This window comes from Dromiciops gliroides, chromosome 1, assembly GCF_019393635.1.
Source record: "Dromiciops gliroides isolate mDroGli1 chromosome 1, mDroGli1.pri, whole genome shotgun sequence".
NCBI lineage: Eukaryota > Metazoa > Chordata > Mammalia > Microbiotheria > Microbiotheriidae > Dromiciops > Dromiciops gliroides.
This window is the reverse complement of record NC_057861.1, coordinates 419,102,829-419,121,591: the sequence shown is the minus strand read 5'-3', so window position 1 is coordinate 419,121,591 and position 18,763 is coordinate 419,102,829. Positions and strand designations below refer to the sequence as shown.

Genomic DNA, 18,763 nt, shown 5'->3' with positions numbered 1-18,763 from the left:
ATGACTACTCATGTATAATTTATTTTGAAATGCTTGAGTTCTTGTGGGTGGGGGTGGGAAGAGAAGTTGGAACAATTTTAAAAAAAAATTGATGTTAAAATTTGTTTTTACATATATTTTGGAAAATAAAATTCTATTAAAAAACAAATGTTTAAAACTATCTCTATGTGTAACTGGAAAAATAATAAAATACTTTCACAATTTAAAAAAATTAAAAAAGTAAATGAAAAAAAAGGAACTCAGTTAACAACCAAATGAAAAATACTCTAAATCAGTAATAATGAGAGAAATGAAGAGAAGAATGAGCCTGAGGTTTTATTTCCTACCCATCAAATTTGCAAGGATGACAAACATGAAATAGTCCAATGTTGAAGAACTATGGGAAGATAAACACATACATACACTGTTGGGGGGGATTGTCCAAACTTTATGGAAAGTTGTGGGATTATGTCCCCCAGAGTGACAATGTCCAATGTTTGACATCATTACTGAGATGTCATTGATCTATAGATACCTCCAGGAGTTTAAAAACAGAAAGAAATGGTTCCACATATACTAAAATATTAACTGAAGAACTTTTTATAGTAAAAAAGAAGTGGAATCAAAGTAATGTCCATCACTTGGGAAAGGGTAAACAAATTGTGGTATATAATTTTTTCAAATATATGAATAGAAGAATTTAGAGAAATGTAAGAAGACATATGAACTAATCCATAGTAAATAGAGATAGGAAAAATATAAAGAATGACTGTTAACAACATAAAATGTAAAATAAGCAGAAAAAACAGAATTCTAGGATAAATGCCAGAATTCATGAAATAGATGATATAAGAAAGAATGAGAGATAAATGAACTCAATAACACAGTGCTTGATAAACCTAAGAATGTAAAACTCTTAGGGAATGATTTTACACTGAATATAAACTGCTGGAAAAAAAAAACTGGAAAACAGCTTGGCAAAACAAATAAGGCTTAAATCAGCATCTTAACCCCAATAGATTTCAACAATTTCACGTGGATATTCAATAATTTAAAATGTAGGAAAATGGAGAAAGGTGTATTTTGAAACTGATTGGGGGGTTCAGTTTCAAATAACTAGATTGGCCCCAGAGTAGAACTGAGAAAATGCACCTTCATCTCTCAATTGCAGAGAAAAATGCATGTAGAATATTATATAGCACTAAAACTGTTATTATGGTGAATTTTATAGAAATTTTCTAACTTCTTATAGAGAAAAACTCATGGAGTATTAAGAGCCTTATCACATTTCTTCATAGTACTTATGTACATCTCTACCCTCTACACCCTCTCTAGCCATCTGTTCTTGTGGAATGTGGCAGTATTTTCATAGTTGTGCTTTTGCAAATACTTATCATAAGAACTGCAGCATGAGATGGCCAACTGTCTAATGAAATAATGTTTCTTGTTGCTTTTAGGTACATGATAAACCTTTCTCTGCCAATTTCTTTATTTTCCTCTTCATAGAGTATCTATAACAAGCCATCCTCCCATTTAGCACTGACTACCTTATTCTTCTATTTATTGTTTATAGTGACAATTTTAATATTGATAAGATTTAGTGACTCCCCTAATATGTTCACTCATTACTCATTAGATGAGGATCTCACAGAGTATCAACAGCTATTACAAAGAAATTTCAAGAAGGAAAAAAGCCTGGACAGTTGAGATGATGTGGAGAGGGGACCTGAGGTGTAGGAAATGACAGCTAAACTGTGTTCTGAATGATGCTAGAGTTTCTGTGACATAGTATGGAGAAATAGAAAGACTCAGAGGACACAAATGTGGAAGCAAAGAATTTGAATGCTCTCTCTGTCACTGACTATCTGTCTGACCGTAGAAAGTCATTAAACCTCCATGAGATTCAGTTTACTCATCTGTCAGATAAGGGAGTTGACTAATAACCATCAAATTTCCTTCCAACTCTGATTATGATCCATGTTTCCATATATGGAGGACTACCTGTGCAATGACATGGAGGTAAAGAATGGTATATATTATATATATATATATATATATATATCTAGGGAGGGAAAAATAATCTTTAAAGAAGAATTTGAAAATCAAACAAGAGAATCAGCAGTTTAGAACAAGTATAAGTATTCCATAATAAAGTAGGAAAAAAAAGAGAACGTCAGAGACAACACTCAATAAATGAGAGATCAAACATTATTCTGCATAAGGTAAACACTTCCAGAAACCATATTCTAATTGGTGAGTCTTAACTTGTCAAGTCACACAGATATTACTTGATCAAATTTTCTTCCATTATTAGGATTTCTACTTCACGTGCTTATTATTTATACTTTGTACATTTGTATGTCAACATCAGAGTGTAATAAAAGAAGGCAAAAGGAACTCTTCTTGAAGGCAGAATCCAAGGAGGCAATCTGAAAATTGCTAACTTCCCAGAAAAAACAAGATGAAAACAGCTTATTTCAGAAGTAACAAATGAAAGTAAAATCTTACAGTTATTGAAGGCAACTCCAAGTTTAGCTCTCCTAGAAATATAATTGCCAAGTTAAACCCTTTATGCAAAATCCCTGCTACCACCAACATCAACTACCAACCAGCTTCTACTAATGGGTAAGTAATCCCCGAGTCTTGGGGGGACCAGTGCCCTTACGACTACCATCTCTGGTTCTAGTCCAGCTCATTCAGGCAGTATGCAGGAGATCAACTTATAAGGGATTCACAGCTACCAAAGACTCAGAAAAAAAGTCCTTGGCACTGTAAAATGGAGCAGTCTCAAAAACAAATATGTTTTTTATCAATGGAAACAACAATAAAGAGATGCATTATCATTAATTTATTACTGGGCCTTCCTATTCACCACATAATTGAATGTACCTATTGGTATTGTCTCCTATATTAAATTGATTTCCTACCTCCCAGGGTTGTTGTGAGGATCAAATGAGATAGTATTTATAAAATGCTTCTTATTAGCATTGGTGTCTGGAACATTAGTGCTTAATAATGATCTTTACCTTCCCCTTATGTTCGCTTTCTTTCTGCTAATGTTCCAGTGCTTTCACATGAAATTAACTTTTTCAGCCATTAACCCACTTGCAGGGTACTTGCTTTGTTTCCCTTTCTTTGCCACCACAAAAAATGTGGCTATGTCTGTTTTTGGCCTATAGATAAATTTTATTTCTGTTTTTTGATATCATTGTAATATATACCTAGAAGTGCAGTCTCTGCGTCATAGTTTATGCACAGTTTTGGCATTTTTCTTTCATCATATATAATTGCTTTTTTGAAATGGTTGGGCCAGCTCCTCCCAGCAGAGCATTTAATATTCCTCTCCCTCTACACATCCTTCTCAGTATTGATTGTTTCCATCATTGTGCTATCTTTACCAATTATTTTTGGGTGAGGTGAAAACCTGTATGTATCTGCTGTGGTTAGTTAGCACAGTAGTCAGCACATAGTAAGCATTTAAAAAATGTATGTTGATTGACTGAAACAGCCTGAACTTATTTTGATTTTCATTTCTCTTACTATTAGTGAGTTGCAGCATGTATTCACGTGGTGACAATTCTTTTGAAAACTATTTGTTTCTAACCTTTGACTCATATTTATTGGAGAATGGTTCGTAGTGTTACAAATTTGTCTTGTTCCTTGTACATTCTAAATGTTAGATTTGTAGCACTGATTTTTATACAAATATATTTTCCAACTCCAATGATTCTCTTCTAATTCCTATCTTTATTGGTTCTATTTATGTAGAAATTTTTCAATTTTATGTAGTCAAAACTGTCATTTTTTTTTACTTCTCTACCATTGTTTTGATTAGGAATTATCCTTCTTAGTCATAGTTGAGAATGTACTTGATGTCATTCTCTTGTAATTTAAAAACAATTATGATGTAATCATCATATTCAATTATGTGTCTATATTGAGCATATTGAAGTATGTGGTTTAAGATTGGTGTTCTAAATGCCATTTCATGCCTAGCTGCTTTATGATATTCTGAGAAATTCTTATTTAAAAGTTAATCCTTCAACTCAGTAATTAGTATTCTTGGATTTTATAAAGCAGTGGGTTACTGTCTTTCATGGTTTCTCTATGTTGGTAGATAAGTTTGATTATACCTCTACATAGTTCTCATTAGAACAATCTCCCTTTTCCACATCAGAATGATTTTTCTTTGGAACCTCCAGAAATTTATATTTGAGAGTTTCACCATCCCTACTGGACTCTCTCTACCTATACAATTATAGTTTATGGAATCTTACTTTTATTCTTCCTCTAAATCATTTGAAACTGGGGCAGCTAGGTGGTGCAGTGGATAGAGCACTGGCCCTGGATTCAGGAGGACCTGAATTCAAATCCGGCCTCATACAGTTGACACTAGCTGTGTGACATTGGGCAAGTCACTTAACCCTCATTGCCCCCTCCTCCAAAAAAGGAACTAAACATAAATCATTTGAAACTTGTTTTCCTAAAAATCTAGAGTGTGTGTCCAAACTACTCGACTCTTTAATTCACTATCATGGATTCTTAGACAAAATGTTTACTTTCTCTTAAGGTTCCCATGATTTCTACCCAGCAACTGGTAGGATTTGAGACCAGAAGGATAATTTCCTTTGTTAGCTCCTCCACCTTTTGAAGGATGAGACTGTATTAGGGTAAGCCAGGAAGTTATCAGCTGCTCTGCTTTTGCCCAAAGAGAGTGAGTTCAACCACATGAGTGAAATTTTTCATCATGCTATACCTCAGTGTTAAGTTTTTAATTGTGTCATAAACTCTTTGCCTATGCAGGTGGTCAATAGTGTATTTTGCTGGCAATATCACTTATAATCCTGCCTCCATTGATCTTCACCCAAATAGTCTCAAATATTCTTTGCTCTTCTGGATAGTCTCACCTGAGTTTATTTTCTAAATTTATAATGTCATTCTACTACCACCCCCTCTTTACACAGCTTTTCTTATTGAATAAGATGGACAGTTCTGAAGTCATACTCTAGTCTGAGGTCCTATCCCACAGAGATTTACTGATACTCATGACATCAAATTTGCTTCCTTGTGTTTCATCTCTACTTCATCCTGTTATACACATTTTGTGTATAATATCTGAGCTGTGGGTTTTATTTCTTACTCTTTTTTTGAATTCTCTATGTTGAGAATTTTGAGATATCTCTTGTTGCTAATCAGCCATGTCAGACGCTGGCATTTTCATGACAAAGATGCTGGAGTAGTTTGCCATTTCCTTCTCCACCTCATTTTACATATGAGGAAACTGAGGCAAACAAGGTTAAGTGACTTGTCCAGGGTCAGGTAGCTAGTAAGTATCTGAGATCAGATTTGAGCTCAGGTTTTTCTGACTGCAATCCCAGCACTCTACCTACTGTGCCACCTAGCTGCCCTGAGATACTGCTGTTCTTTTTTGGACTTGGAATCAGGAAGATTTGAGTTTAGTTCCTGCCATTGACACTAGTTCTGTGATCCAGGACAAGTTACCTAACCTCTCTCAGCCTCAGCATCCTCATCTGAAATTTAAAGATATTAATATCTTACAGAATTGTTGTGATAAATGAAATTACATATATAAAGTACTTTGTGAACCTTAAAGTGCTATTTATTATTGTTGTTACTATTATTACATTGTACCTGTTCTCTATGGTATCTAATAATTATAGTGGTAATTACAGGATACTTCGAAGTTTCCAAAGTACAGAGTTCGCAAAGTGTGTGACATGGGAAAAGGACCAGAGTTCGCACATATAGAGTACTGATCTGATAGAAAAGCCTCATTGTCATTATAAGCCATGGCAGGGAGAGATAAGTTGATTGACAGTTTTCTTCCTTCAGCTAAGTGAACTCTGAATTCAAAATATGTATGTACACACAGAGCTACACAGTGTAGGAAACAAACAAAAAAATGGAGGGGAGGGCAGTCAGTAGTCTACTTCTACAGCTCACCTTGGAGGAAGGAAAGAGGCTTCTTAATCTGTCATTTGTATGTGGAAAGCATACTAAGACCACCTTGCTTTAGTATATTGCTAGCATAGCAGGGGAACTGGAGAGAAGCACAAGAAAACACAGTGGGAACGAAGTTTGTTACTATTCCTTTCGCCCTGAAATAGAGTCCAGTTTAAAGAATGATATCATTCATTCCAGGAGTGGATAAAGTCTCTTTTTTGCCCAGAAACATGTGTTATCTCTTTTGAGCCCACAGAAACCCTATAAAGTAGGAGGTGCAACAGGTATAATTTAACATTTTACAGTGGATAAACAGGTTTGAAAACATTGAACATCTTGTCGATATTCATATAGGTAGTAACTATCAGAATCTGGATTTGAACCTATGTTTGCTGACTCCAAGTTCATTGTTCTATCCACTGTACCTCCTTGCCTAGCTTTGTGAATATGCACATGAGCAGATCTGTCCCCATCCTTCCTGTTCAGTTTAAGGCCCTTTTAAATAGATTATCTTTCTTTTTCTTTTTTTTTTTTCTTTTTAGTGAGGCAATTGGGGGTTAAGTGACCTTGCCCAGGGTCACACCAGCTAGTAAGTGTTAAGTGTCTGAGGCCGGATTTGAACTCAGGTATTCCTGACTCCAGGCCGGTGCTCTATCCACTGCGCCATCTAGCTGCCACATAAATAGATTAGCAAGACTATGGACAAATATATTTGCTAACTCATGTTAGGGACACTCCATTCTTGACCATGCATCCACCATTCCTGTATTTTAAGCCATCTTCCACAAATCTAAACTCTGAAACATCAACTTCTTAACCATTATTTCACTTATAAACTAGGAACTAGAATGGGGATAGTAGATATGGTACTAGGCTTGGAGTCAGGAAAGTGTGGACTCCAATACCACCTCTGGTACTTAATTTACTAGTTGTGTGATCATGGGCAAGTAAGGTTATTTAGCCCTTCGTGGGTAGTCACCTCCTCGTTAAAATAAGTATAATCCCTATAGTATTCATTTGCAGGGCTATGAATGGGAATGGGGCATGTGTGCAAAGCCTTTTTGAAAAAATTTAAAGTGCTCTTTTCATATCAGTAGTAATTATTATTATTGCCTTTACCTATACCTGTGACTCCTCTGATGTAAGGAAACTCAATTTATCAAAACAGAGCAGCAGTTACTCCACAACCTCTAATCTTAGAGAGTTGATTGGAGCACTGGGGTTAAATAAATTTCTCATGGAAACCCTGTGTGTAGAAATGGGATTTAAACCAGGTGTTCCTGATTCCAAGGCTGTCACTCTACCTACCATAACACACTATATCTTTTTATTCTTCTTCTGTCTCTTTGAAAACTATAATAGAAAAAAATTGCATAAGAAATTAAAAATGAAAATATAAGGATACAAAAATATAAGAAAATTGTAAATAAGAAATTATGAGGAAAACTTTTTGATCTCTTAGAATGAGCTCTCATAGAACAAGAGGTTATTGTAAGGATAGAAAGAATCCACTGTCTCCTCAAGAAAGAAAAGTCCAAAGTAAAAACTCTCAGGCTCATCAAAGCCAAAATCCAGAGCTTCTAGGACAAAGAACAAAAATACTACAAGCAATCCTAAGGAAGGAGGTCAAGTGCCAAGGAAACAATAAAGAGTACACAAAATAGTAGCTGCCACATTAAAGAGAGGAGGGCTTTTGAATACAGTATTTGTAAAAGGCAAGAAGATATAAAGGTTTACAATAAAAGATAATCTATCAAGTAAACTAAGTATATCGAAATTCTACTATCAGGGAAATGAACTTTTGATGGAATAAATTTCCAAAATTCCTGATAAAAAGACCAGAACTGAGTAAATAGTTGTGGAATGGAAAGACAGGCATCAAGAGGAAACATATCGGGGCACTAGGTGGCGCAGTGGATAAAGCACCAGCCCTGGATTCAAGAGGACCTGAGTTCAAGATCTGGCCTCAGACACTTGACACTAGCTGTGTGACCCGGGCCAAGTCACTTAACCCCCATTGCCCCACACACACAAAAAAAAGAAACATATAAAGGTACACATATTGGGTGGTCCAAAAGTCTTTGTGAAGTTTTGCTTATTAATGTGGATCTACACATTAATAGGGGAATTTAAAAAATGTCTGTCTCAGAATCCTAATGTCCTTTTAAAATTCACAAAAGAAAGTCTGAATGATAGCCTGGATGTTTTTATTCTGTTGTAATGGTCATGGAGGAGGGGGAAGTAGAAAGGACAGGAGTCTATATTGGGAAAGGACAGGAAAATCATTATTGTTTAATACAGGTAAATAAGATGAAAAGTATAAAGTCATTGAAGAAGGTACGGGAGAAGGGGCATCCCAAGAAATTCACTTTGACCTAAACTGGTCACAAATCACATTCACACCAGGGATTCCAGTATAGAAATACCTTAAACTCAAAGGAAAAGTACGAAGGGATAAGGACAAAGGAAGGGTAGAAAAGGCTTTAAAGGGGGCAATATAGAAAGGGGATAGTCATAAACAAAACAGATTTGAAAATTGTACAGAAGAATGGGAAGAGGTATTAAAAGGAAAGGAATAAAGAGGAAAAATCTTAAAATCAAGGGTAGAGGAAGGGAGAGAGAAAAACTGCAAGAGGAAAGAGGCTGTTTCACATATAAGATCAGAAATGTCAGGCAGACTTTGACTTTTCTAACATCATTCTTATTTATAAAGGGAGGAGATGGGAATAGAGAGGAAAATATACAAGAGGATAGGATGGAAGGACAATACATAATTAAAAATAATAATTTTAATATGAATGAGATAAACTATCTATAAAATGAAAAAGGATAGCAGAATGGATTAAAAAGCAGAATCTGTCCATATGTTGTTCATAAGAAACACACTTGAATCACAAAATTCACACAGTTAAATGATAAAAGCTGGAAAAAATCTATTATGCAACAGAAGAATTTTAAAAATCAGAGCTGAGCAATCATGATTTCAGATAAGGCTACAGTAAAATATAGACAGAATTTTTTAAGAGTAGGGAAATTACCTTTCAATTAAAGGTACTTTAGATAACTAACATCAATATTTCCCATGTTTTGCAATTGATAGTAAGAACTCTAAAATGACTTAAAGGAAAAGTTAATCAAATGGCAGGGGAAATTGATATTAAAACTATAACAGTGAAAGACCTTAATATACCCCTGCAGACATTGACAAATCTACCCAACTAGATAGCAAGAAGAAATTAAGAACCTAATAGAACTTTAGAAAAATTAGAGTTGATAGATGTCTTATGATTACTAAAAGGAAAGTATATATTTCTCAGGTATATATGGAGCCTTCAAAAAAATTAACTATGCATTGGGGCACACAAGACCTTATCAAAAATGTAGGAAAACAGAAATATCAGCACATCATTTACTTATCACAGTATAATAAAATTATTGCCCCAATAAATGGCCTTTGAAGAAATATCCAAAAAGCAGTTTCTAAAGAAATGGTGGATCAAGGAATAAATTGTAAAAACAATAGAAAATATCATCAAAGAAAATAATCATAAGGAGACAACATATCAAAACTCATGGGAAACATTGTAAACAATTCTGAAGGTGAAAATTTCTATCTCTAAATACTTTGAACAACAAAAGAAAAGTGAAACAAATCAATGAACTGGACATCAATTAAAAAATTATCAACAACAATCAAAACTTGCCAATTAAAGTCTGTATATAAAAGGAAGGCAATAAAACAAAGCAAAAAATCCATCAAAATGATAAATATATAGAGCATTTTTAAGGGAAAAATCTAATTAAAAATATACGTTTATTTGATTTTTAAATTGAAAGGAAAAATTATTTGTTCAGATCAAAAATGTAAAAAAGGATAACTCACCATTGAAGAAGAAATAAAAATAAACTATTTGTCCATTTATACTGACTAATGATAACTTATAGGAAATGATCATACCTACAAAAATATAGCCAGACTGTCAAAAGAAAAAAAAAAAAGACTAAATAGCTGGATTTTTAAAAAATGAGAAAACCATAAATGAACTCCCAAAGGGAAGAAAAAATCAGAACCACCTGGCTTCACAAAAGAAATTTATTAAACATTCAAAAACAATTCTACAACATAAATCGTTTACCAATACTAAGAAAATGTACCCTTCCAGTCATTTCTGTGATACAAATATGGTCTTAATACTTATACCAGACGAATACAGATAGGGAAGGAAAATAACATACTAGTATCTTTAATAAAGTTTTATTAAGGATACAGCAAACAATTAAGGATAAGCAAACAATTTTAAAGGGAATATTATCAAGTAGGCTGCAACAAAATATTAATTACACGTAAGGAAAAACTATAAGTCCTGTTAACTAATATGACATTACTAATCAATAGATGCTAAAAAGGCTTTTGATAGATTCAACATCTGTTTATGTTTTAATTATTTTTTAATTAGGAATAAACAGACTATTATTTTCTCCTTAGTTTCCAGGTTTTTATTTTCTTATCTAATAAACATTTTATTTACAGTTTTGAATTTCCAATTCTAACTTTCCCCTGGCCCCTCCCTGAGATGATAAACAATCAGATAAAGGTATATATGAGCAATTATGGTAAAACAATTCCATATTAGTCATTTTATATAAGATGACTAAAAAAGAAAAATGAAAGAAAGAAAATGAAAAATAGGATGCTTCAGTCTGTATTCGATCAATATCAGTTCTTTCTCTGGAGATGGATAGTATGCTTCATCCTTAGTCCTTTGGATTGTATTGGATCATTGTATTGCTGAGAATACCTAAGTCATTCACAAGTCTTTCTGAAAAATATTGCTGTTACCGTGTATATGCATTCTCCTGGTTCTGTTCACTTTACATCAGTTCATGTAGGTATTTCCAGGTTGTTTTTTTTTAATTTATCCTACTTGTCATTTCTTATATCACATCCCATTCCTTAATTGATGGAATCTCTTTGATTTCCAGTTCTTAGTCACCACACAAAAAGGGCTCCTCTAAATATTTTTGTATAAATAGGTCTCGGTCGGTCTCTCTCTCTCTCTCTCTCTCTCTCTCTCTCTCTCTCATCTCTCTCTCTCTCTTTTTCTCTCTCATCTTTCTCTCTCGCTCTCCTCTCTCTCTCAATCTCTCTCTCTCTCTCGCTCTCTCTCTCTCTCTCTCTCTCTCTCTCTCTCTCATATCTTTGGGATATAAACCTAGCAATGATCTTGCTGGATCAAAGAGTATGACAGTTTTGTTTGCTTTTAGTGAGGCAATTGGGGTTAAGGTGACTTGCCCAGGGTCACACAGCTATAAGTGGTAGTGTCCGGAGGCCCGATTTTTGACTCAGTACTCCTGACTCCAGGGCGGTGCTCTATCCACTGTGCCACCTAGCCTGCCACCCAAGAATAGCCGTTTTAAAGCCCTTTTGGGCATGAATTCCCAAATTGCTCTCCCAGAATGGTTGAATCAGTTTACAACTCCACCAACACTGGATTAGGATAAACTGACATACTATTAATATGGTAAAGAGGATTTATTATAAATCCAAGAGCAAATATATGTAATATAAAAATTAGAGGCCTTTCAAAAAAAATTCCAGTATACCAGCAAAGGTTGCAGGATATAGATGAACCCATGTAAATCATCAGAATTCCATACAAAACACACACATCTCTATCTCTATCTCTGTCCTCTATATATGTATATATTTGTGTGTATGTATATATATATGTATGTATATATGCGTGTGTATATATATATACATATATATGTGTATGCATGTATGTGTGTGTGTGTGATGTGTGTGTGTATGCTCTGCAGGAAGATATAGAGATTGCATTCAAAATAAATTTAAAAAGGTATAGGATATGTGGGGGTGTACCTATTGTTACACCAAAGGACAATATAAATCTAACTATAAAATACATTGTTTTTAAGTCAAAAGACCTCCATTACTGAAGGAAGGTCTTACTGTTTGACAAAAACTGCTGAGAAAACTGTATAGATGTCTGGGAGAAATTCTCTTTAGATCAGCACCTTACACCATACCCCAAAATAAGCTCCAAATGGATATATGACCAGATATGAAAGGTATTAACCTTTCATAAACAAATGAGAGGTACAAGCAAATACATTTAGATTTATAGATAGGGGAAAATTTATGACAGAACAAGAGATAGATATGATTTTACTAGATAAAATGTATAATTCTGATTATATAAAATATAAAAGGTTTTGCACAACCACATCTGAAGTAATAAAAATTAGAAGAGAAACTGGTAACTTGCAGGGGTAGGGGGAGTCTTTGTTAGCAGACTTCCCTAATGAAGGTCCCATTTCCAAGACAAATAAGGAATTGATTCAAATTTATGACTAACAGCCATTCTCCAATAGATAATTAATCAAAGGATTGAACATATAGTTTTCAAAGAGAGAAATACAAGCTATCAACAATCATGTTTTTTAAAAGGCTTCAAAACATGTTAATTAGATAGATGCAAATTCAGCAACTCAGAATACACTTCATGTATTCAGACTGTCAAAGATGACAAAAGAGGAAAATAATTATTGGAGGGGCTCTGGGAAGGAGGGCTTAGGGAGGAGGTACCCAAGTGAACTCTTAATAGATCTGTAGCTAGGTCCAGCTATTCAGGAAAGCAATTTTGGAACTATGCCCACAAAATTAATAAAATATGGATATCTTTTGATCTAGCCATATTAGTCTGAGGACTATGCCCCAAAGAAATCAAAGAAAGAAGAAAAGGACCTATATGCCTAAAAACATTTGTAGCAGCTCTTTTCATGATAGCTGCAAATTGGAAACTAAAGGAGAATTGGGGATTGGTTAGATAAATTGTGATACATAAAATTGAACAGAATGTTGTTTGGGCATAAGCAGTTATGAATTGGATAGTTTCAAAGGAATCTAACCTCACTAAGCCCCAGATTCCTCATTTGAAAAAGGAAGGAGTTAAACTAGATGACCGTTATGGTCCCTACCAGCTCTAATTTGGCCCTAGGGTCTTATGACTGTTGTGTTGTTGTTGTTGTTGTTGAGTCACATCTGACTCTTCATGACCCCTATTAGGGTTTTCTTGGCAAAGATATTGGAGTTGTTTTCTATTTCCTTCTCCAGCTTATATTATAGGTGAGGAAACTGAGGGGAAAGGGGTTAAGTGACTTTTCCAAGATCATACAACTAGTAAGTGTCTGAGGCCAGATTTGAACTCATGAAGATGAGTTTCCTGCCTCCAGCCCTGGCACTCTATCCACTGTACCATCTAGCTGCCCATTATGACCACTATTAGGTGGCTAATAAGTAGTGGAGCTGAGAATAGAATCAAGGGTCTCCTGACTCTTGGCTTGTGTTCACTGATATATTTGTGTGTATATTTGTGCATATATGTGTATGTGTATGTATACATACCTATATCCATATATATATGTACATGTAATATATAGGGGTATATGCACAAATACCTACATACATGTAAACGTGTGTATATAGTATTGTATGTGTAACTTTCTGCAGAAATTCCAAAATCATATTTCAAGCACAGAAGTCTATGCTTTTTTCTTTCAAACCTAATATAAAATTAATCACTCTCGGGGTGTGGAAAAGCTTAAGCTCTAAATGGAATTAAACTTTGAGTGACTGCATGGGAAAATAAAGTATTTAAAATAACATAATTTGGAATGGCATGTCATGAAAATTTGTGCTACTTGAAATATTTTCTTGAAAAGAAACATTTCATAATATAATTAATATTTTATACCTTATTTGGCAGTTGTCATTTTAGATAGGTCAACATCTAATAATATAAATTCTTTCTTTTTTCCATCATAGGGTTTCCAATGCCAAGCTTAATAATTTTTCTCGCTTAGAACCAACATTTCAACTCCTGGGTGTTCAGTTTGATCAAAATGTGGCCCAAAATATTATGACAGAAAAGCATGGCTCTGTAACCAAACTTCTTTATCAACTGTACATTGCACTCCAAAAAAAGAAAAAAAGTGGACTCACTGGAGTTGCAATGCAAACAATGAGACCTTTAGCACCTGCAAAACTACAAAGTATGAAAAGTGAGATTTATCGAGAGGTGAGTACATAAAATAATGCCAATAGAACCTAATATTTGTACAGTAGGGAGGAATGACAAGAACTTCATGAAATTCCATGAGATATCCCATTAGGCTTTTGAACAGTTTATCTTTTTTATTGTTTCCTTTTATTGCATTATTTTGAAAGTAATGGTAGTTCAGAAATAAATTATTCCTTTTGGGCTAACCAGGTGACACAGTGACTAGAGTATGGGTCTTGAAGTCAGAAAAACTTGAGTTCAAATCCATCCTCAAATACTTAACAACTGTGTGACCTGGGGCAAATCACTTAATGTCTACTTGCCTCAGTTTCTGCAAATGTAAAATAAACATATTAACAACATTTACCTTCCAGGGTTGTTGCAAAGCTCAAATGAGAAAATATTTATAAAATATTAGGCATAGAGACTGGAAGGTAATAGACACTTAATAAATATTTTTCCTTTCTTCCTTCTGACACTTAAAAATAACTTTTCCTTTCTTCCTTCTGACACTTAAATATTTTTCCTTCCTCCTTTCCTCCCTCCCTGTTTTCCTCACTCCCTTTTTTCTTCCCTCCCTCCCTCCCTCCTTCCTTCCTTCTTTCTCTGTCTGTCTTATTCTGTTTCTCTTTCTGTCACTGTCTGTCACATACACACAAGGATATGAGTGCCATTTATGACCTCAGTTAAGGATCATACAGTATTAGAGCTGGAAGCGACCTTACATATAATCTGTTGCATTTCTCTCATTTGACAAACAAGGAAAATGAAGCCAAGAGTTGAAGTGACTTGTCCAAGATCACCCCGCAAGTAAACAGTAGAGCCCAGAACTCAAACTGAGGTCCGCTGACTACTAGCCCTCTGTTTTTTCCATTATGCTACATTTGATCCTTCACTGCTAATGTATCTCATGGCTTTCCCTTCCTTTGCCATTGCCACTGACATCACCCTAGGTCAGGCCTTTTATCACTTCATGCCTCCAGTCCCTCTTCCCTCCAACCCTACTGTACATTGTTGCAACAAAATCTTCCAATAATATTACTTTCATTATCTCACCTCACTTTCGATCTATCCCACCCCCTTTCAGACCAAACCCAAGCTATTTAATGTGGCATTCATAAGATCCTGTGACTTTATCATTTAGAGCTTAGTACACCTTAGAGCTCATCTAGTACCATCTACTATTGGTAAAGATGAAAAAAAAAATCCGAGGGCCAGGGTTGTTGAATAATTCACCAGAGGCAGTAAATATGACACAGCTGAGATTTAAATATAGGTCCTCTGCCCCTAAATTGAGCACTAATTATCCTATACTAAACTTCATCCAATGTCTTTTACAAGCTGGTCTCAACTTCCCTTTTTGGGTTTTATGTACTAATGTTCCTACCCAAATTTAGCTACAGCTAAGTTGATCTTTTCTTTTTTCCCTGAATATACTTTACACATTCCTACTCTCCGGGTTTGCTCATGACATTCCCCCACTTGGAATGAGCCACTCTCTTTCCAGCTTACTTTTTGGCTACTTATACTCCTTCTTCAAGGTTTAGCTGAAGCTTTGCCTCCTCCATGAAGCTGAGCCCATTTCTAAACTCCAGTGTAGTGTATTCTCTGGAATATGCTTCAGGCATTTTGATATACTGCCATACATTGTTAGATAATCTTTCAGACGTATTTTTTGTATTTCTATTTGTAAGTCTAGACTGCAAGTCCTAACAGGAGGAAGCACATACTAGTTGTGTTTGTATTTCCTCTAATTCTTTGCACAATGTCTTCCATGTGGCAGGTCCCTAATTTGTGATGGGTTAGGGACTAGACCTATAATTTCATTGGCAAATTATAAAAGAAAAAAGAAATTTTGATCTACCCTAAGAAATTTCCTTATAGTAAGCAATGTGCATTAAATTTTCTGAATGTAGCATTTTCCTAATATAATAGTCCAAACAGAAAATAAGAATCATTCAATAACATGGGAAAATGTAATAGTTATTCAGACCCCTGCTTGGCTGTAGCAGTTCACCATGGTCCATACCTGAAAACTTCATGAACACAGAAATACTTCTATTGTCAGGCCCATCTTAATGGACCGTGATCACAGTCAAGACTCAAAAGCAAAGTGGTATGAATAGTTAATAAAAGATGCAGCCTTTCTGATCTTATTTAGTATAAAAGATATGACTATTAAGTAAGAAAATAATTTTAAATAACTATCCCAGAAGTTAAATGGCCAAAAGATTCTTTCTACAATATTAGTCACCATGAGAAGCTATATAATTTTTATTTTTTTAAGCTATATACTTTTTATATTTATCACAATTGCTTAAAAAATGTTTGGGATTTGTTTCTAGAAATCGCTTTTTTAAATGTTACAAGCAATGTACAAAGAAAAAAAACAGCCTTTCTTTAAATATAACTAAATAAAACTGTTAAAGTATTGCCTACATAATAAAATGGGGTTTGAAATAGTTTATCGATATTTTTTTAAAAATCAAATGCACCTTCATTACACCATAACTTAACTGACACCAATGAAGATCAGTTAATAAACATGAAGTGCCTCTTATGTGATAGATACTATCCTAAATGCTAAGGACATAAAAAGGGGCAAAAGGCAATCCCTGACCTCAAGGAGCTCACAGTTTAATGAGTAAAATTCAAAACATACATTTATATATATATATATATATATGTGTGTGTGTGTGTGTGTGTGTGTGTGTGTGTATATGTGTATATATATACACACACATATATACATATATATGTGTGTATATGTATATATGTGTGTGTTTGTATATATGCACATATATACATACATACGTATATACACATACACACAAACAAGCTACAATCTAATGAGTGAGATAACATATATATGTATATATATATATACATATACAAACAAGTTATAAAATTCAAAAACATCTTAGCTAAAAGCAGTCTCATTCATTCATTCAACAAATAGCTATTAAGTGCCTTCTATGTGCACAGCACTGTATTAGGTGCTGGGGGAGATGAAACTTTTAGCTTAGATCCCTGCCCTTTAAGAGCTCATTGTTTCATTGGAATAAGCATATAGTCCCAAGAAAGCTTTTTTGGAAGGTTTAAATCACATATTCAGATATAGATCTTCTGTTACAGATGTTAAACATATCCAGTCAGACTCCTTGGAGAGGTGTCAGTATGGCATCAGGGAGGGTTCATTGCATCAAGAGAATCAAGAAGCAAAAGCATTGACTCTGCTACTTGAGTCATATTGCCTTGGCCACATTAAGGCATGTTGACTGAGGGGATTTCTAAGTGTCCTTCCAAATCTCAGATCCTTCCGTGGCATCATTGACACACCATCTGTGTTTCTAGGCAGATAAGTTACATTGCAATGCATATACCAATAACCTAGTGACCTCAAGATGCTAATGTGCAATCATGTCTTTCCTAGTTACTAGAGAATTATTTAAGTAAGTTGTAAATTAAGTAAGGGAGAATTTGTTATTTTTCAACTTTTTTCAAGTGATAATTATTCAAATAAAACTGTTATTTTCAATTTTTTTTTAAAAAGGTCAAACCTAGGGTAAATTGTTTAGCTATAAGTGCAAATAGATTGTTCTATGAGAATGCAAGTGTTTTCTCTTTAGTTTTATTCCAAGTTTTCTGCATTTTCCTTTGACTAACATTGTCAGACATATTTTTGTAACTAACATGGTAGTTAAACTTATTTTTAAAAACAGTTCAGATTATTGGATGCCTTTTTTTTTACTTTTGTTGTGAAATTATGATTAAAAAGACAAATAAGCCCATTAGTTTCTAATCCCAGCATCTTTGGAAATGCTTTCTTTATTTAGAGACTTAAGAACCTGGTGCCTCGGCAAACTGATTTGAATCTAAAACGGGTTTCAGAAAAGTTTCAAGCAAAGTTTAAACAGATGGAAGAAAAAATTAATCGTGTGCATTTTGAAAATATCCAAAAAATTCAAAAGTTAAAGGAAGAACAAAGAATACAAGATCTGGAAAAGGTTATATAAAACAGTATTTTTTAGAAAAAGTTTGATGCAGTAGGCCAAAGATATCGCATATGGTGCCAACTGTAATTTCCTGCGTATAGTGTACTTGATATGAGCACTGACATAGAAAGCTAAATTTCCCACACGCCTATCATATGTCATCTCAGTGCTTCTAGAAATCATTTCTAAGCACTGTTGTTTTCTGGAGGGGTAAGTAGAATTCCTCCTGCATATCTTGACAGAACCTGCCACTGTGATCCTGATAGTAGCCACCATTCACAGAAGGGTAGGCCTTGCCATCATTACAAAAAAAAAAAAAAAAAAAAAAAGGCCAGTGAAGACTGTGACTGAGAGATAGAAAACATGGCAAGGTCTGTTTGGATCTGTTCCTGTTTAGGGCACCTTCTCATGCTTTTGTGCATTCTTCTTACAGTAGTAGCTTTGCTTGCTTTTGCCTTCCTCTCTCCACCCCATAGTCTATTCTTCTAGATTCCCTTTATACTCCTTAGAAACTGCCTCTTGCCATCCTTTACCACCTTGCTTTGACTACCCATCTGGCAGACCTAAAATTTCTTTAAAAGATCTTGAATGAATTCATGTACCTTTTTAGAATTGAATAGGAAAATGGTATATGAAATAAATGAAGACTTTTGGGGGAATTTCAAGATGCTGAGCACATGGGTGGTCTATACTATAGGCATGAAATTATAGTTCCTGTTCCTCTTGCACTATAAATCTGTTTTT

At 34.5% G+C, this 18,763-nt stretch overlaps 1 protein-coding gene across 1 annotated transcript in view; it reads left to right on the top strand.

Annotated features, from left to right (window-relative positions):
- SPEF2 (sperm flagellar 2) overlaps positions 1-18,763 on the top strand; it is a 232,225-nt gene that overhangs the window by 36,873 nt on the left and 176,589 nt on the right. The window contains exons 3-4 of the mRNA XM_043975070.1: positions 13,790-14,042; positions 17,861-18,031. Coding sequence (XP_043831005.1) covers positions 13,790-14,042; positions 17,861-18,031 — 424 coding nt within the window. The remainder of the gene's footprint in view (positions 1-13,789; positions 14,043-17,860; positions 18,032-18,763) is intronic.